At 49.4% G+C, this 20993-nt stretch overlaps 1 protein-coding gene across 4 annotated transcripts in view; it reads left to right on the top strand.

Moving 5' to 3' along the window:
* IRAG1 (inositol 1,4,5-triphosphate receptor associated 1) overlaps positions 1–20993 on the top strand; it is a 124642-nt gene that overhangs the window by 37921 nt on the left and 65728 nt on the right. For all 4 annotated transcript variants that reach the window (XM_025266642.3, XM_025266641.3, XM_006045982.4 and 1 more), the window contains exon 2: positions 9148–9305. In XM_025266642.3, coding sequence (XP_025122427.2) covers positions 9148–9305 — 158 coding nt within the window. The remainder of the gene's footprint in view (positions 1–9147; positions 9306–20993) is intronic.

Here is a 20993-nt window from a genome sequence, read left to right as displayed (position 1 = left end):
CGTGCCATCTATCTGCTGTGGCCCTCCTTTCCGCCCCATCCCGACCCCGGCCGCCCCCGGCCCCCGTCAGCCGAGCATCATCCTCACTCAGGTTCTCTTCCTCTGGGGACTGGCCCTGCCCTCACTCCTGGATGTGGTGCTGGCACTGGTCTCAGCAGATGCTGGCTCACTCTCAGGACTAGATTGGAGTCTGAATTAGGGGAGGAAGGCACCCCCAGCCAAATGGGCCCATAAAAGATCCTCTGGGCTGGACAGCACAGCCAGACCCCAGGGAGTGTCAGGAGTGCTCAGGGCCCCTTTGCCCAAACACTGCTAGGCTGAGGCTCCTTTGCTCCTAGTCTGTGGGCCAGAAGGGTTGTGGTGAGGATGAGGAGTAACTGAGGGGGTCCCTTCCGGTTCCTCGTCCTCTCTTCTCTGTTGCCCCCAAGGCCTCTTGCTTCCACACCTTCTACACCTTTGCTCTCCATTCCTCCTTTCAATCCAGATCTGCCTCCAGGATGGAAACCTGGGGCTCCTGCTGACTTGCTGAGGGCTGTGCCCCATTCAGCCATCCGTTCTCTTATTTACCCTGTGCAGCCTGAGCAGCTGCTCCAGTTCTCAAGCTAGGTGTCATCTCTCCCTTGCAGAATGACAACCTCTGTACTTTGGGAGTCAGCACCAGGGTGGCTGAAAAGTCTGGGGCTTTGGAACCAGATATGGGCTTCCCAGAGGGCTCAGTGGTAAAGAACCTGCCTGCCAATCTGCAGGAGATGTGGGTTCAACCCCTGGCTTGGGAAGATCCCCTGGAGAGGGCACAGCAACCCACTCTAGTATTCTTGCCTGGAGAATCCCATGGACAGAGGAGACTGGCAGGCTACAGTCCATGGGGTCGAAAAGAGTTGGGCATAACTGAGCATGTACTTCCTTTGGAATCAGATAGACTCAGGACTGACCACAGCCAGAGCTCAGACAACCACAGTACTACACACTCTTTCTGTAAATCCACCACTGTAGCCACTGGCTGCCCAAGAACAGAGAAAAATGTCAGCATCACCAGAGTGCACAGACCTGATGGCCTGATGGTCTGCTATCTGTGTGTCAGGACACAGGGGAAGCCCCGTCCAGGCCAGGACTCTGTCTCCTTTATCTGCCAGGGACAGAGCTGGGAACTCTGCCTCCCAGGATGAACACCAAACTCTCTGGGCCTTGGTTGGGTTTTGGTGATGTTGCGACTTGGAGAACTCAGCTGTCCAATTCAGAGAATGAGAAAGGAACTCACTGAGTGTATACTCTGTGTGGGTACCATGTGTATTTCCTAATTTAATCCTTTCAACAACTTGAAAAGGTAGGTCCTGTTCCCTCCATTTTACAGATGAGAAAACTGAGGCCAAGAGGAGACCAATCCAGCAAGAAAGAGGCAGAGGGAGAATTACAATCTAGTCTGCCAAGGTCCAAAGCCCTCTCGCAGCATCCTAAGGTTAGGAAGCAGGATGGAACTATCCTGGCGAGACCCCCAACTTGCCCTCACTTACTCAGGATACAGGACCTAGGGGCTTCCCAGGTGGCACTAGAGGTAAAGAACCTGCCTACCAATGCAGGAGACGTAAGAGACACGGGTTCAATCCCTGGGTTAGGAAGATCCCCTGGAATAAGGCATGGCAACTCACTCCAGTATTCTTGCCTGAAAAATCCCATGGACAGAGGAGCCTGACAGGCTATAGTCCACGGGGTCACAAAAGAGCCAGACATGACTGAAGCGAGTTAGCAAGCACAGGACCCAACTCTGCAGTTGGCCAGGTCTAGGGACCCACAGAGGCACCTCTCAGTATTTTGAGCTGATCTCTGATGCCCAAGGAGACTTTCCAAGTGTGTCCAGGATTGCCAGGGGCAAATGCAGGGATCTGGGGGCATCTTCACTCTCCCACAGAGAAGGCAATGGCACCCCACTCCAGTACTCTTGCCTGGAAAATCCATGGACAGAGGAGCCTGGTAGGCTGCAGTCCATGGGGTCGCTAAGAGTCGGACACGACTGAGCGACTTCACTTTCACTTTTCTCTTTCATGCATTGGAGAAGGAAATGGCAACCCACTCCAGTATTCTTGCCTGGAGAATCCCAGGGATGGCGGAGCCTGGTGGGCTGCCGTCTATGGGGTTGCACAGAGTTGGACACGACTGAAGCGACTTAGCATTAGCATTAACATCACTCTCCCAAGATCAGAGGCACTGCCAGGGGACTCCTGCTTTCACGGCAGAGACACATCGACTTATTATTTACTAAAAGCAAACCTTCAACGTAAGAGGCCAGAAGGCTGACGTGTGTAGTAGGGCTGAGGGGCAGGGGTTGTGGGACCTTCTCTGGCTGCTCTTCACCCACAGGTGTGGTTTTGGTCAAGTCCCTGCCACTGTGTGGGTTTGTCGGATGGGAGCAGGGACACAACTGGCACTTCTCCAGTGGCCTCTCTGTCATCCTCTGAGTTTGCAAAGTACTGAGAGGGATGTGTGTGCAGCCACCCCAAACAATTCCCTCCATCGAATTCTTCATCTAGAGATAGACCGGTGGTATTAATAGCAACCTAATCTCTTTCAAATTCTTTGTGCTGCTAAAATGAAAGCAAAAATTCAAAGCTGGAAGAACAAAAAAAAAACCACCCTCCCCTTCTGAGAGTTCTGAGTCACTCCAGAAAGGTCAGTGGAGTCTAGGTTAACCCACTGTTTCCCAGAAGTGCCTCTGGCTCTTCCTACACCCAGAGATTAACAGAGGGAATGTGAGAGCCACTCAGTTCGCAGGCTGTGCTCCTGGGATACTGTGGTCTCAGAGAGGGGTTTGGGCTCTTCGGGACTGGTCACAAGGCTCAGGGAGAGGCAGCCCAGGGGCCATTGTTAAGAGGTCATGCTTACCAAGAACCCATAATCCAGTGGACGTGACCCTGCAGGGAGCTGGGGAGTCAGACAGACCTGTGGTTGACTTCCAGCACTGCCGCTCATGGGGGACATGACTTTGGCCAATCTTTGAGCCTCTGTTTACTCATCTGCAAAATGGGACCGATCATGATGTTAATAATAATAGTATATACATTACCGACCTCAAAGGCTGCTGAGAACACCAAAGAGGTTGTAAAGGCTCTTGTGAAATCACGCCTCCTGACAGTGGCCCCCATGCCTGCTGGCACAGAGGCAGCCCCACAGGAAGCCACCCTCCTCTCATGGCTGAGGTGTGCAGGATGGAGGTCTTCTGCCAGTTGTGGATGGCAGGACTGTGCCTTATGGCCACTCTGTCAGAGAAGCCCCCTCCTGCCCTCTCCCTGCGGCCTGCAGGGTCCTGCAGTGACCATTCATTCTCAGGGGCAGAGTCTGTGCTGCTCACCTAACAAATGTGGGCCTTCCTAGGGTGAAAGATTGGATGAACAAACTAATGGACAGTTGTATAAGTAGAAGATTAAGAATACAAGTGGGTGAATACATGGACCCACAGACTGATGGATGGGTGAATGGTTCACCCTACACAGTGGGGTCATAGAACCTCTAACAGTCTTTTGGCCTCATAAGACCCCTGGCCTGACACCCTGTTGCTTCTGCTGTCTTAACTTATCCCCGCTGGGAATGCACTCCCCATCTCTTCCCTTCAGGCAGTGTGCCTGTGCTGGGTTTGGCGGCTACACTCTAGCAGAACTCCTGATGGAGGAGACCAAGTAGAAGAGAGAAAAGATAAGGGGCCTTCGACTCAAACTTGCCTGGGTTATAATCCTTAGCCTGCCACTTATTAGCTGTGCGATCTTGAGCAAGTTGCTGCACCTCTCTGATCTTTAGTTCCTTAACACATAAGATGGAAATAACAAAAAGATAGCATCTGAAATACACCTAATATAGCGTCCAGTACTCAGCAGACAACCTAGACATGTCTAATGAATAAGAAGGAATAAAATTATATTAGTTTGCTTTCTTAAATGAATAGCCAGGGGGAAATTAACATACTTAAATGAGGTTTACAGAATTTTGATTTTTTCGGTTATGCAACGATTGTATAGTTATTCCCGCAGAGACTTAGATAATTTGCACCAGGTATAAAGGTAGCTAGACCAATCAAGTTGCTTCACTACACTGCACCTCAGTTTTCCTTCCTGTAAAATGGGTCAAGCTACATAGTTAAGCAACATCTGGGGGCTGAAAGAGTCAAAAGAGCTGATGGTTTTTGGCAATGATCCACCTAACCCTTTACTGACCAGGTTGGAGAGGCAGTAAGAAAGGTCCTGAAAACGGGTTAAAGAAGGAGCTGCTCAGAGACCAAACATTATTAAATATTTTTTCCTTTTTTGGGTTGGTGCTCTAGATCACCACTTCCTGGAGATTATATTCTAAACTTGCTGTGATGGATGAGAGGTCCGCGTGCCCACAAGCTCCAACGGAACCCAGATGTCACCCTGAGGGAGGGACTCTGCTTTTACCTTGCTATTTTAAGCAGCGAGTTTATAATAATGGATGGGAGAGAAAGCAACGGGGCAGGAGCAGCGTGGGAACGGCCTGGGTGGGCGGGGCTGCTGGGGCTCCCCCTGGAGAACTCGGGGATCCATCCTGTCAAGCGTGGGACCTCAGCCAGCCTCCACTCTGCTTTATCCTGCAGCAGCTGACACCTCTTGGTGCTTGTCTCAATTTGTTTCTGTTTTACTTTGCTTTCTGACCCAGGGACTGACTGAAGGTCTTTCTTAAGGAGCGGGAGGTAAAGGAAAGGAAGTGGCGATATTTCTGATGCAACTTTGAATACTGTGGCCCAAAATCCTATGGGATGGGTCCCTCAGGTCTGTGGTTTGCTGTGATTCGGAGGAGTTCAGGATTTCAGGGACTCCTAGGGTTGGAGAAAGTCCCTGAAGTAGGTTAGAAATCCTATGACCCTTGCCCCAGCCTTTGATGAGACTCTCCCAGGAATGGGGAGCTCACTATTTTAAAGAGCAGCCCATTTCATGTTCTGATGGTTCCAACTACTAGAAAGCTTTTCCTTGCCTTGATCTCACCTTTCTGTCACTGGCCATGCATCTGCCCTTCTGAGGCAATAGAACTATATGGATGGCTCGCAGATATCTGCAAATAGATTTTATTTCTTCCTGTACCAGCTCTTTTCCAGGCTAAAGATCAGTTCTTTTTTTATGACTTTTTTTATGTGGGCCACTTTTAAAGTCTTCATTGAATTTGTTAAAAATATTGCTTCTGGTTTATGTTTTGGTTTTTTGGCCACTAGGCTTGTGGGATCTTAACTCCCCGACCAAGGATCAAACATGCACCCTTTGCATGGAAGGTGAAGTCTGAATCACTGAACCATCAGAGAAGTCCCTTTAATTCTTTAAACACAAATTCTTGTCCTGCTTCCCCTTTTTTGAATATGCCCCGCACTGTCTGAATCTCTCTTAGCACGCAGAGCACAATACACTTCATGTAGATTAAGACAAAAGAAAAGTGAAACTGTTTACCTCCCCTGTTTTGGAAACTATACCGTTAAGACAGCCTGGAGACCTGCACACACATAGTATATCATTTAAAAAATTTTCCTGGGACATGTAGTCCACTTTGCAGGTAGAACTGGGGTGTGTGGATCTTTTTCTGCTGCCCTCAAACCCTGCTACCCTGTACTTTACCCGGCACTACCGTTGTCCCTGGGCTTCCCTGGCACCTCAGATGGTAAAGAATCCACCTGCAACGTGGGAGACCGGGGTTCGACCCCTGGGTTGGGAAGATCCACCAAGGAGGGCATAGAGACACACTCCAAAATTCTTGCCTGGGGAACCCCCAAGGACAGAGGAGCCTGGCGGGCTGCAGTCCATGGGGTTGCAAAGAATCAGACGCGACTGGGCGACTAAGCACAGCACAGCATTGTTGTCCCTGCTGCTGACACCCAAGTCGGGGTGATGGGAATTCATCACAGAGCTCACCTTTGGGCAAACCTGTTGCTCAATTTACTTATACAGAAACCATTTGGGCTGGGAGGCACAGCATACCCTGGTCCCATAGCTCTTGTTCCCAAAAGTCAGGTTAAATCTGTCGTCTTGGCAATGACCCACCTTCCTGTCTCACCTCCTCCAGCTATTCTGTTCAGAGAAAATCCCATCAGCATTTCAGTATTTACGGCTCAGTCTAAATGCCATTTCTAATGTGAAATCTTCCTTAAAACGGTATTCCACTCATCCCAATTTCCCGAGTTAGGGACCCTTTTCTGGGAAAGCATCTCACTTTCAAAGTGTTTACCCTCCTCATCTGGTTTTCTGGCTGTCTTCCCCACCCCCGCCCCACTGGACTCCATGCTCCTTTGGGGCCAAGACCACATCTTCTTCATCTTCATGGTAGAGTAGATGTGAGTGTTTGTGGTGAAGGAGGTCAGCTCTCAGGTCCTCTACTTGAGATTTCTTGAGCCGACCAGCAGGGGTCAGCCAACTGTTTCAGAGATGAATGGGGTTCCCTGTGCAGTGGAGAGAAGGACAAAAGTCAAGATGGTGGTCACAAGGACTAAAACTCCCAGAGATAAAGTTCTCCAATTCTTAAAATACAGGTCAACATGAATTTCTGGGTATCTGTGATCAATCGATACCTGTGGTATCGTGATCTGGGTATCTGTGACCACCTTGCCTGCCTCAGGAAGCTTGGTTTAGAGGTGTGTGTTGGTGTGTGTGTGGGGGGGGGGGTCCTCAGTAAAAGCTGTGGCTGATGCCACATCTGAGCCACCCCATAGCTCAGTGACACTAGCACCTTCCTGAGCCCTTTCTTGGGACAGGTGGGACAAGAACTCCTGGTGTTGTGGGCCGTGGCAGGGCCTTCCGGCTCCTTCTCCAGTAGTCTCCAGCAAACAGCATCTTGCATAGGGCCTGGCACATAGTAGGTACTCAGTAAATGACAGTGTCTTCCATTTCCCCTGTGTGTCCCGGCAGCTCCTGAGTGTGGCCTTGGCCAGGGTCTAAGGATGACATCTGCCTCTGGTGGTTTTCATCTGCTGTCCCCCACAGCAGCTCCTTCAAGGAACCCCCGAAGTTGTATAATCAGACTGGTTGTTGGTTCTTGAGGTCCCTGGAGGCATTCCTCACCTTCCAGGGCAGGGGACCTAAAGGGGTTTAGGGATGAGAAGAGGTCAGGCAGAGGCCCTGGGCTCAAGCCAAGCTTCTGGACTGCAGACCAGCATGTAGGTGGCCTCTGCGAACACCTACTCCATGCTGAGTGAGCTCTCTTTTCATCTTGGGACTATTCTGCATGGGAGGCATTCTTATCTCTGTTCCCTGATGAGGAAACCAAGGCTCAGAGGTGAAGCCAGGCTTCTAGGCTAAGCAGCCAGTGAGGGGCAGAGTGGAGCCTCAAATCCAGATATCCAGTTCCCAGCCTGTGTTCCTTTGACCTTGCTGTCCTGCCTCTCCAGATGGAGACCTGACGTGACTGGTCCCCTTTTCTAAGAGGAATCAGAGGAGCCTGACCCATTGGCTCAGGTTTATTGCCAGATCTTGGTCCTACACCTCTTAACAGCCAGGAAATGTTAAAGTGCAGTTAGTACTTACAAGTAACAGTACTTAGTAGTTAAAAGTAACCCCAACTCAAACTGATTTAAACACTCTGAGACTTAATTCTTTGTGTAACTGGATAATTAAGAAATAGTTCCAGCTGCAGGTGAGCTCTGACCAGGGCTCCAGCTCCGTTTCTCTGTAGATCTCCTGTCTCTGCTCTCCTCTAGGTGTCAAGTTTTCTCCTCAGTCTGGCCTTCCTCATGGAGGCAGAATGGCATCCATAGCACCAGACCTGCACACTCCACCACCCAGAGCAAGAGAGAGCATCGGGTTCCCAGATCACTGCCGCGTGCTCCTTGGCTCAGTCTGGATCTATTGTCTAGCCCTGAGCCGATCTCTGCTGAGATGGATGAGATTATGCTGACTGGCGTCAACCCCAACCAGATCTCAAGGCTGCTACTCCATGGGAGAGGGTTCAGTTCAGTTCAGTCACTCAGTCGTGTCCAGCTCTTTGCGACCCCATGGACTGCAGCACGCCAGGCCTTCCTGTCCATCACCAATTCCCGGAGTTCACTCAAACTCATGTCCATTGAGTCTGTGATGCCATCCAACCATCTCATCCTCTGTCGTCCGCTTCTCCTCCTGCCTTCAGTCTTTCCCAGCATCAGGGTCTTTTCCAATGAGTCAGTTCTTCGCATCAGGTGGCCAAAGAATTGGAGTTTCAGCTTCAACATCAGTCCTTCCAATGAATATTCAGGACTGATTTCCTTTACAATTGACTGGTTTGATCTCCTTGCAGTCCAAGGGATTCTTAAGAGTCTTCTCCAACACTGCAGTTCAAGGGCATCAATTCTTCGGCACTCAGCTTCCTTTATTTTTAAAATCTCTTTTATTTATTTATTTTTTCAGAAAGCTGAAAGAAAAGGGGAGGGAGGGTTAAGTGTGGCTTTGGGGCAGCAACCCAAGGTTGCTGGGGTTGTGTACTGCACAAGGCACAAGAGATCCACCCTGGCTGAACCTCCAGAACCATGACTTTAGCAGAGTTCTGGCAGGTCCAGTGAGGGCTGTTCCTCAACTGAGGGTCAGAATTGCTGCTGAAGGGCATGGAGTGAGGCATGGGGCAGGAACTCAGGAGCCACCATCCCTTCCTCCTCCCGCATCTGACCAAGCAAGGTTGTAAGGTATAGCGGCCTCCAAATCAGGAAGATCTTGATTCAAAAGCTTGGTCTTTGTATGATTTGGGCAAGTGGCTTCCACTCTCCAAATAGTTCTCTTACCTATAAAATGCAAATAGTAATGCCTACAGCATGAGGATTAAATTAGGTGATGTTTGTAACATTCCTAGATAATGCCTAACACCCAGTAGCTGTTCAATAAATGGCTGGCAAACACAAGTCTGGCTCCCATTGGAGCATCTTCCATCGGTTATGGCTTCAAGGCGTTCGAGGCACCCTTCTGGGATGGCTGTTTCCTGTACAGCCTAAATTAGATGCAAAATCTCTAAGGTCGCCTGTGACTTTGTAAACAGAGTGAAAGAGCAGGAGGAAATGCAATTCCAAATGCCCTCTGCTCGCCTATTTTAGCCCTTGTTGCTGTAAACTCAAGCAGGCGCTCTCTGCGGTTTGTGGCTCCTGGAAATGGGACCCGGCGTGGGTCAGGGATGGGACTGATTTGACTTGTCCTTTTGGCGTCTCCTCAGCCTGTGGAGCCCAGGCCTCTTGGAGCATCTTTGGGGCTGACGCAGCGGAGGTTCCGGGCACACGCAGTCACTCCCGCCAGGAGGCTGCCATGCCCCACATTCCCGAGGACGAGGAGCCCCCCGGAGAGCCACAGGCAGCCCAGAGCCCCGCCGGCCAAGTAAGTGCCTCCCTTCCTGCAGCTTGCCTGGCCGGGGCCACGCCAAGCGCCCTGGGCTGAGGCCATAGCGTGTGCCACCAGCCTTTGCAGGCGGCAGGGGGCCCGGGGAAGGTGTGTGGCTTCCACACCAAGGAATACATATCCAAAGATCATTTGAGTTGGCCCCCACATACCCTGAAAGTGGAACCTCCTGGGCTGTGTCTGACTGAGGTCTCCTGGGAAGTCACACTGCCCTCCTAGGATGGAGAGGTACCTGGAGGAGAACCACCTGCATGGAGGGCCTTGTCCTGTCAGGGTTGTGGGCACCAGCATCAGGTCACTTAAACTGAATCCTCTTAAAATGAAGATCAAAGTTTCTTAGTAAATAGTGAAAAAGGGTTTCAGTAGATTTTATTATAAAAAAGGCAATGATGAAAGTAGATTGAAAGGTTTCATTGAGGTTTAACTGTACAAATGATATTGTGAAGATAAACTTTTAACCGTACATATTACAAAATATAGCTTATATGCTAATTTTTAGAAGGAACAGAGAATTAATCAAGTATGTTGATTTTTGTATTACATATTTTCTGTGCCAATGAAGCGATCTGTTCACATGATGTCACAACCTTTACATTTTACTTTATAGCACCTTCATGAAGAGATTCTGCTTGTTTGATATTGAAGGGCTTCATTCATTTTCCTAAGGACCTCTTTCAATCCCTCAATATTCCCTCATGAATAACCTATCTTTCCATCATCCTCATAATTTTGAATTCATCTGTTAACTGGCCCAACTCCATGAGCTCCTCATTGATCTAAGATCTTGTATGTGAAGTTCTCCGACGTGGTCTTTTGAACTTGATGAACTTTGCAGTTGGTTTGCACTGAACTTATCCATCCTGTTGTATCTGACAGTTCTCCAAATGTCCCTGAGACGGAGGGAGAGATACTTGTTAAGTAAGGGAAGGATATATGAGCTGGCATTAATTTGATATGTTTGAAAAGTGGGCAGATTCTTAGTGAATAGTTTCATGTTATAATGACATTTGTTTTCTTTTCACATCGTTACTGTGGGAACTAAGATAATAAAAAGAACAGATAATTAGAAAAGAACAGCCTCTTGTATCCCCACATCCCAAGCTCATAGGACTGAGATGCTGTAGGACTTGGCAGCCTTGAAGAGCCCTTGAATTTCTAAATGACAGTGAGCCAAGCCCCCATGCCCTTGGCCGTAGGCACCAGCTCAGGGCTTAACTGAGCCCCACTCCCAGGAGTGTCCTGGGCTATGGTGGGTACTGTAGTCCAGCTCCTTTCAGTGGCTCCACACTGTTCCTCCACTCCTCTGCAGGTGACAGCTAGCCTTCCCCAAGCTGTGTGCTCCATTGTTGCCCTTTTCCTGCTGCTGCTCCTAATCACGTGTGGACAGTTCCCCCAAAGTGTTACCAACAGTGACTGTAAGGTTTACCCAACAAAAAGTTTGCTAATCTACTGAAATCTTGGAGTTTAAAGAAGGGAAGTACAACACAGAGTGAAACACTTGTTGTGTGTGCTCAGTCATGTCCAACTCTTCCGTGACCCTGGACTGTAGCCTACCAGGCTCCTCTGTCCGTGGAATTTTCCAGGCAAGAGTACTGGAGCAGGTTGCCATTTCCTCCTCCAGGGGCTCTTCCTGACCCAGGGATCGAACCCTTATTGTCTGCATCTCCTTCACTGGCAGGCGGATTCTTTACCACTGAGCCACCTAGGAAGCTAGACTAAAACACATCTGGATTCCAATCTTCTCCCAATCCTCAGGTCATTCCCTTTCCCAGGTTCTATCGCCTTAGCATCTCCACCCCTCAGTCCTGGATCACTTCTTGCTATGGTCATCCCTGACCCTGTCCACTTTACTCACAATGATAGTGCCCTTAAAACAGGTTCTGATACAAAATCTAGCTCCCGAATCCTGGGCAACTCCCCTGAACGGCTGCCATGCCCTGCTCCCCAAGTATTCAAGTGTTCCTAAAAAAATAAATTAATGAAAGATGGGCAGACACAGCTCCATCTTCAGGAAGAGATCCTTTTCACATTGAGTTCAGTTCCTCTTGATTTCAAACCTCTCTAATTAAAAGACACTTCAAACCTCCACCAAGACGCAAGACCAGATGGCACAAAAGCCTGCTGGCCTTTCTCCCCATCATGGCTTCAAACCACACGTAGGTATAACTTCACTGGGTCAGAGGTGAGGGTGAATTTCTAGGGATAACTAACAGGGATAGGGTGCCAGGAGCTCAGCACACAGCTGAGGGTCAGAGAGCCCCAGCTGAGCAGCAGAAACTCCAGATTCCAGTGTCCACAAACTCACTTTCCCAAACCAGACTTCTATAACAAACACCCTGGGCCCTCAGGGTCTCTGAAGATCCTCTATGTGCTCATGGGGAGATAAGAAAATAAGGAGACTGTTTGTGGGCCTCAATAGCCTCTGCAGTGCCAGAGTCTATCAGGAGAAGGACCCATGAGGAACCCGGGTGAGCTGGAGCCAGGATGCCCGGATCCTGTGAGAGGCCCATTAGCGCAGGATTTCAGAACATGGACTCTGGAGTGAGGCCAACCTGGGCTGAAGTCATAGCTCTTCCATATGCTGGTCAAGAGACCTGGTGTTGAGTATGTTAACTTTTCCACACCTCTGGTTCCTCGTCTCTTCCCCAGGGCGAGTGTTAGTGGCTGCCTCTTGGACCCTGTCTGTTCAGCCCAGCCCTTGAGGCCCTGCTTTGGCCTGAGGGACTGTGGAGCTGGGACACGTTAGACCCCAGGCTGGAGGCCACACCAGATTCAGTATCCTTTTATTCTCTGCCCTGACTGACAGGCCCTGGGCCTCCCTGAGTCCTCCAGAAACCCAGAGGCATCCTAAGTAAAGAGCATCTTCCTCTGCAGTGCCCATCAGACAACCCACATGGGGCTTCTCCGACAGCTGCAGCCTCAGGAGACAGTTAGGTCTTGAGAGTTAGACTGGAGCTTTGGGGGCTGGAGCCTGAGTTGCTCAGAGCAGCAGAGGCTGGGGAAGCAAGGTTGGCCAGGAAGACTGGGCTGGAACTCCTGGTGCCGTGTGAATTCCCACTCTGTGAAACAGGCAAAAACAGACCATCCTTCTGAGTTTATGGCTCCCCGGGGTCCGGCCCTACTTCTGGTTCCTCAGGCCCCAGCCCCCACTTGCCATCGCTGACACGGGCACTAGCTGAGGCCGTCTCACACAAAAACACAAAAGATCCTGTTTTTCCTTCTGCACACGCACACATACACACAGAAACACACTCATAAGCACATGAACACTCATACACATGCCAGACCTAAACACACTTTCAGACACGCACAGACTTGGACAGATAGACAGAGAGATATACTGTTTAAGATCCCAAGCAGAAGCTATAATCAAAATGCACAAAGAACTAAAGCCTCCTGGTGACGCCCTCTGGTAAGGCTGTGTCCTGAGCAGTGTTTCCTGGGTTGGCCTTTGAACAGGGAAGGGCCGAAAGGGATGAACTGGTAGCCAAGAGGCTCTGGCAGGAACAGAAGCTGTGAGGATACAAGCCTATGGGATCACAAACTGACAGAGCTGGAAGGGATCTCAGGTCACATCTAAGCCCCTTCCTCTAAAGACAGGCAAAATCCTGCCTGGTCTAAGTCACCTGGGAGCTTGTTACCCCTGGATTCCTCTGCCAACCTACACCCACTGGACCAAAGTCCCCGGGGTGGACCCGTGTGTGGTTGGCAGCTCTGCTTCCTGGTCAGGCTGGAGCCTGCCTCCCCCGACTCCCTCATTTCTGTCGTCACAGCGGCCTGTTGTGGGTGAAGACCCACAGACGCATGAAGGAGGTTTCTGCGCCTTCCTAGAGCCTCTCTGCCTCCAGTTCCTCCAGGCTTTGATGCCATGGCACATTTCAGAGCCTCCTCCAACCCCTCCCCACACATACCAGCCTGTCTCTGCCTCACTGTGGGGCACCAGACCTGCCCCCAGGCCCTAGAGGCAGTGTAACCAGGACATCAGCCCTTTCCAGGCCTGTGACCAACAGCCGTATTAGCAACTCCACTCACTGGAACTGCATGGCCTCCTCAGAGGGACCTTACAAACCTCAAAGTACGGAGACATTCATATTAACTATAAGAGCCCAGTTCTCACTGGATCTCACCCCTATCCCCCTCCAGGGGTTTTGGAAGGCCCCAGGGGCAGGTCAGTGTGAGCTCATAAGCTGACCTCACATCTTTCACATCATCTCCTCCAGCATCACTCTGATCACCATTCTCTAATCACTCCCTTACCGCACTTCTCCATTATCCATAAAGCCAGTAATAACAGCTAACCTTGTGCTACCAGGTACTACGCTTTTCATTGTTGTTCGGCCACTAAATGTGTCTGACTCCTTGCAACTCCATGGACTGCAGCACACCAACCTTCTCTGTCCTTCATTATCTCCTGGAGTTTGCTCAGATTTATGGCCATTTAGCCGGTGGTGCTATCCAACCATCTCATTCTCGCAGCCCCCTTCTCTTTTGCCTTCCATCTTTCCCAGCATCAGGGTCTTTTCCAGTGAATCCACTGTTTGTATCAGGTGGCCAAAGTACTGGAACTTCAACTTTAGCATCAGTCTTTCCAAGGAATATTCAGGGTTGATTTCCTTTAGGGTTGACTGGTTTGATCTCCTTGCTGTCCAAGGGACTCTCAAGAGTTTCTCCAGCACCACAATTCAAAAGCACTGATTCCTTGGCACTCAGCCTTCTTTACAGTTCAACTTTCACATCCGTACATGACTACTGGAAAAACCATAGCTTTGACCACATAGACCTTGTTGGGGTTACTACTCTATTAACTCAGTTAACTTTAAAGCCGCCTTATGAGGTAGGCATCATCAGTTCCGTCTCATAGCTGAGCAAACTGAGTCACAGAGTAGTTAAGCACCTTGCTCCAGGGTCACACAGCTTGTAAGTGAAAGGCCCAGGATTTGCACCCAGGCAGCCTGGCCCCAGAGCCCACATTCCTGGTCTATGCCCTGCACTGAGCATTCTCAGCTTTGGCACTGGGGCCTCTATGAGGGGTGCTAGGACCAAGGGAATGCTGTCCTCTGCTCCCAAAACCACTTGTCAGAGGCAGCCAACCTGGGCCCCGTAGAACTTACCACCTTACAAACCTGAAGCGCCACAGCTGTGGTCCCAATAAAACAGCACGCTTGGGTGTGTCTTGAGCCCTAGAAACCCAGGCCACCGTGCTGTTCCCTCTTCAGGCCACACACACGTGTTCCTCTCACTCCAGGCCTCCCTGAGCATCTACTTGATCCAATAAGTCCCCTACATATGAAGGAGTTCTGTTCTGAGAATGCATTTGTAAGTCTAATTTGTTCATAGGTCCAACAAAGTTAGCCTAGGTACCCAGCTAACACAATCAGCTGTAGACTACTGTACTGTAATAGGTTTATAATACTTTTCACACCAGTAATACATTAAAAAAGCCCAGAACATAGTGAGCTTTTATGCTTTTGGACATCCTGGGCTTGAAATAAAGCTACTGTACTCCTGCACTCCATACAGTGCTGTACAGTAAAGTACACAAAAGCACAGCTGCTCGTAGAGGATGCGTGCACGAGACAAAGTACACTGCTGCTGAGTCACTTCAGTCGTGTCCGACTCTGTGCAACCCCATAGACGGCAGCCCACCAGCCTCCCCCGTCCCTGAGATTCTCCAGGCAAGAATACTGGAGTGGGTTGCCATTTCCTTCTCCAATGCATGAAAGTGAAAAGTGAAAGGGAAGTCGCTCAGTCGTGTCCGACCCTTAGCATGGACTGCAGCCTACCAGGCTCCTCCATCCATGGGATTTTCCAGGCAAGAGTACTGGAGTAGGGTGCCATTGCCTTCTCCGAACAAAGTACACTGGATGCGTGAAATAACGTGATCTTACATGCAAATACACGTTCCCACCTTTGAAACTTCACAACTTGAAGGTTCGTATGTAGGAGACTTACTGTACTGCACTTTCTGATCCTCTAGACAGAAACTGATGTTTAACCCTCACATACAGCAGCATCTGGTTGACATGATCACGGAAGCACTCAACTAACCAGCAACATCCTTGCTCCCACCCTGACCCATACCCCAATTATTACTTAACTGAAAATGAGGTTGGAGTGTTTTTTGGAAAAGCAGCCCTCTGCAACTAGTCCTAACAAGAAAGGATCTGTTTGTGGAGCTCCTAGAACCTCCGACCATGAAGCTGCGGGGTCTCCCCATCTTTTGGCCCAGAACTGGATAGCATGGTAGCTGCCACTATAACAAACCTGGAACTCTCTCCCTGCTTAGCGTAGTAAGAGACACATCCAGACTCACTACCATCATCCCGCATGGCTGTCCTGTTAGAAGAGCAGAATTCCAAGCAGGGTTCCCCAAGCAGCCAGGGAGCTCCGGAAGGCACAGGAAATGCTTCTGTTTCATAGGAACATGAAACATTAGCCATGTGGCAGAGTGAAGGGGGCCTGTGCTTCATCCCTGAGTGTGACCCTGGGTGGGTTATTCATCATGCCTCAGCTTCCTTATCTATAAGCTGAGCGTTCCAGTAATAGCCGCTCACACCAGCTAACTTTTAAGGTAATGCCAGGCATGTTGCTAGGTTTATGTCTATATTATCTCATTTAGTTTTCACACTAACTCTGTGAGGTCGGTATTATTGCTATTCCCATTTATAGATGAAGAATTTAAGCACAGAAAAGAAAGTAAGGTGCACTGGGCAACACAGCTAAGGGGTTAGATTGTAAGAGCCTAGACCCAAACCTAGGCAACTTGACTTTATCAGAATAATATATAGCCAGTGCTAAGTAAAGTACTCAACTTTACTTAGTATTCAACAAAGTTCTCAGTCCTTCGTACAGCACAAAATGGTCTATTAAAAAGTTTTCACAGGTATCACTGCTGTTGGTCCTCTAATGCCACTGTGGGAACAGAGATCATCATCCCCAGGAAACTGGAAAGCTCAGCGCACGTAGATATTACAGCTGGATGCAAGGAGAGAAACTAACATGTGAGGCTCCTACTGTGTTCTAGCTAAGCTCTTTACACTCATGATCTCAGATGACCTTTATAATGCCCTGTAAGTTAGCAATGCCTGTACCCATTTTATAGATTAGGAAAGTAAGTCTTGGAGAGGTTAACCCAGTTGTCCAAAGCCAAATAATGAAGAAGTAACAAGGCCTGAATTTCGCTGCCTCATGGCTCGTAGCTGAGCAACAGGACTAGAATGATGGGTTTTTTTCTTTCTAGTCCAGAAAACACCCCATTGCAATGCAGTGGAGTTTGAGCACACAGGAAAGGGATGGCAGTTCGCTGACGTGTGGTAGGTACTCAGCAAATATAGAACTGAGTTTAATTTACTCAATAAATGTGTATTGAATTCATTCACCAAGCGTTTATTGAGCTCTAACCAACCAAGGCCCCACTCTCAGGGAGTTCACTTCCTTGTGGATTTACAGTTGAATGACAAGTCTCTCTGATCTGATTTGCTCTCATGACCTTCTCTGATCAGGAACTGGAGGATCTTTGTTCTATGCCATCCCCAGAAGTATCTAGACCTTAACACATGTGACTGTGTAAGGTGGATTGCCAGCTTCAGCCTCCACTTCGCCTCCCCTTGGCTGTTCAGACCCTGTGCTCACTGGTCAGTGGGCTAGGCTTCCATCTATACCCCAGTGAGGCCCCTGGAGAAATGCGTGCTCTACACTGGTGGGAAAAGGGTTCAGGACTCAAAGAATCAATCCTTTGTCAGGAATGAGATGAAGGCAAAATAGACAATGCATGTTAAATACTTGGAAGGACTGTGTAGAGTGGGGAGAACCCCCCCACCTCCCAACTAACCCTATGAGAACCCTCTTACTTACTGTGCTTCCTTTGTGACCGACAGTGCTCTAAGCATTTTACATCAACAGTTCTAGGAGATCAGTATGCTTATTATTCATGTTACAGATGAGAAAACTGAGGCAAGGAAGTACACTCTAACCATCAGAAACTGGGGAGTACCTTGAATACTCCACTTGAAGATTTTGAATTCATCCTTATCTCATCCTGCCCTTTGCAGAAACAGGCTCTGTTCAGATCTTCAGTGAAGCATCTTCAAATAAACTGTCAGTAAAGCATTAGAGTCTGATGTATAAGATATTGGAGATATCTACTGGGAACCCCTAAAGTAGACATTATTATTATCTGTTTTTTGTAAAAGAGGTTACATAATTGTCAAAGGCCACATGGTATGTCATGGCTGAGTGGAGATTCAAACCCATTTCTGCTGAGGTGTTCCCACCACCTTTGCCTCCTTCCCTGGTCCCACCCAGCAGTAAATCCAGTGTCTTGGACACCAGAAACCCCAGGCATGGGAGGTAGGTGCTTGACGCCCTATCCTCTATGGAAGAGAAGTTCAGAAAGAGTCAAGAGGACTGTTCTACCAGGATGGCTTCTAATGGTTTGGGTCAGAGAGTAAGAACTGTGAGGTTATAGCTGTGCAACTGTCCAGGACAAAGCTGAAAGTGCTTTAGAAATGTTGGTTATTGCAGATGGTCAGGAATGTATATTACAATTATTGGTCCTATTATAAGCAATGGAGTAGCTTGTCTTTTTTTTATTTCTTTGAGTACCCTCTCAGGTTGCATTCCTTTAGGGTCAGGGGCTATGTGTGTATCTCCGACCTTCAGCATAGGCTCTTGCATATGTAAGGGCTTAGGGATGTCTGGTTGTGTGATAGGCTGGGTGCATAATTGGCTGTATGGATGATTAAATGCCTGGACTTAAGGGAGGAGGAAATGGACAGGAAGGAGGAGGAAAGGATGGAAGATAATCATGGATGAGTGGCCAACTGGCTGAGTGATACCCTCCTGCCCGACAGAGGAAGGCTAACAGACACTCTATGCACTTTCACAGTTCAAAGGCTGATGGCATGAGAGTAAAAACTGTGACAAAGATGTAGGATAATCTGGGGGTGGGTGACCCCTGACTGGGGCTTCCCTGGTGGCTCAGCCATAAAGAACTCGCCTGCCCATGCAGGAGTTCCCAGTCCCTGGGTTGGGAAGATCCCCTGGAGAAGGAAATGGCAACCCACTCCTGAATGCTTGCTTGGGAAATCCCAAGGACAGAGGAGCCTGGCAGGCTACAGTCTGTGGGGTCGCAAAGAGTCGGACAAGACATAGCAACTAAGCAACGACCCCAGACTGCTAGGAGTAGACCGGACGATGGCCGGAAAGAGGATCTACAGAGGCAGGGCAGGCCGTGAGTGATGGGGAAATCCACACAGCGGGCAACGGGGAACCTTCCGGGAGCCAGAATCTGATCCTCCACGCTTGGCAGGGAGGAGCCCCATGTCCAGCCGAGCTCAGCAGAAGCACTTCTGCTCTCTCCCATGCTCTTAGGACTCATTGCTGGAATAATCATTTTCTCGGAAGTCCCCAGAGAATCCTTTTATCCTGTCACGAGAGTGCTAATCCTCTTTGCGGCCAGGGCCGTTCTCTCCAGAGACAGTCCTTGTTTGCCCTTCGGGCTGTGAGAGAGGGGCCTGGGGACACAGCTACAGCAGTGCCCGCCCTCTCTCACTATCCTCACTGCCGTTGTCACCCTTAAAACCGGCCTGGAAAATGGGGATTATTTGCTCCAACTAATGTTCGAGAACAGGAAGCCCAGGGAAGTTAAGTGACTTGCCCGAGGTCCCCGAGCAGTGTAGACCTCCCAACTTCACCACCCCACACTGCCTGCCTGCACAGGCCTCTCCCAGACCTGCTGCCAGGGTCCCAGCGTAGGAGCTAAACTCCCCACTCCTGCCTGGGCTGGGGCTGGTCTGCTGCTCAGAGCTTCCGAGCCAGGGCTCGTCACGTGACATGGGGGAAAGGAAGCTAATATTCCCGTCTGTGACACTGGCCTATATTTATCCCTGCGCCCAGGCAGTTAGGAAACTGTGGTGCATTCTTGGGAATTTATGAGCGAAATAAACATTTAAATGTTTCTATAAGGCTTATTTAAAGAGAACAAAATGTGACCCGCTGGCTTATTAAAGGGCGAGCTTGCTGGGAGAAGGCCCAGCTCCCGCAGTGCTCGGCTGACTCCAGGGAAGGGGAACGGATCCCTGGGGAGGCTGGGCCCTGGAAGGTGAGAAGGGTGCCCCTGCTATCTTTCCTCCAGCTGTGTATTCAGCCTGAAGGGCTTCCTGGAGGAAGGGGCTTCCTGGGTAGGGTACAGTTTGGAAGAATAAGAGAGGCACATCAGAGGCTTGCAGGGCACCAGAAATCAGGGAAGGTGAGACCCAAGACCTGGAGGCAACTTGTACAGCCAGCGTGTGTGGCAGGAAGGCCAACAGGCCTGGTATTTGTCTCTTCCCCCGGGTTGTGCAACCCTGGACAGTCTGGTTTTTATTGTTGGTTAAGTGGGAATTGAAATGTGAAAAAAGGGGAAAGAAAAGAAACATATTAATCCCCTATTTCACACTCAGGGCTTTTGCTTTCGTCTTCTCATCTCCCCCGCACGATTCTGTGAGATCAGGAGACATTCTCACCCCACGTTGTTTGTGGGTGTCCTGAGGTTCATCCTCAGAGCTGCTGGAAGGATTATGAGAAAACACATAGGAAGTGCCTGGGGCAGGGCCCTGCAGGCTGTAGGTTGGACTAATTGTCACTTCCTTCTATCCATGTTTGTTTCTTTGCTTCTTCTGTAGGTAAGAGTCATCTCTACTTTGTCTGAGACGCAGGTGGTGAGAGAGGGAGTGGAGCCAGGTGAAGGAGGCCTTCGATGTAGGCTTCCTTGGGAGTGCTTGGTTACTTGATTCAGTGGGTGTCCCACGGAAGATATTCCGTGGCTCCATGACCAGAAGTGCAAGGTCCTCCTAACTGAACTCCAAAAGGTCGTATAGATGCAAAACTAAGAACAACAATCTTCTCCAAACCAAATTCCAAAGTCATTAATTTAGCCCCAGCGGTACCAATAACAGACTATAACATCTGACACTTACTGAGCATTTATTACCTGCCGGGTGCTCTTCTACAAGCTTACCGTCTGGAGCTGCCACACTTAGAAAATGAAACAGTTATGTTCACGCAATATTTGGGACATGTGTGTTAGTCACTCAGTCGTGTCCGACTCTTTGCTACCCCATGGAATGTAGCCTGCAAATCTCCTTTGTCTATGGGATTCTCCAGGCAAGAATACTGGAGTGGGTTGCCATTCCCTTCTCCAGGGGATCTTCCTGACCCAGAGATCGAACCCTGGTCTCCTGCACTGAAGGCAGAGTCTTTACCTTCAGAGCTCCTTTACACTGAATACTTTAGTGTAAGTATTTGGGACCTACTTACACTAAAAAATTAATTGTTGTTTATTTGAAGCTCAAATGTAACAGGGTGAGCTGCCGTCTATGGGGTAGCACAGAGTCGGACACGACTGAAGCAACTTAGCAGCAGCGGCAGCAGCATCCTGTATTTTATCTGGCAATCTTATTTCTACATCAGTCTGTGGAATTGTAATTATATTGTGAGATAGCTATTTTATAGATGAGGCACAGAGAGGTGAGGTCACTTGCCCAAGGTCACACAACTAATGTGAAAAGCTGTATCGTGAATTAGTGTGGCTCCAGAGCCTGAGTCCTGAAGTCCTGGAGCCAGGAACTTGTCTGGTAGATTCTGTTTGAATGCGCCGCCCAACAAGCTTTCTTGAGGCCCTGCCTT

This window comes from Bubalus bubalis, chromosome 16 (assembly GCF_019923935.1).
Source record: "Bubalus bubalis isolate 160015118507 breed Murrah chromosome 16, NDDB_SH_1, whole genome shotgun sequence".
In the NCBI taxonomy this organism is placed as follows: domain Eukaryota; kingdom Metazoa; phylum Chordata; class Mammalia; order Artiodactyla; family Bovidae; genus Bubalus; species Bubalus bubalis.
Note: the sequence above shows the minus strand (reverse complement) of the source record. Positions and strands in the feature narration are given on the sequence as shown.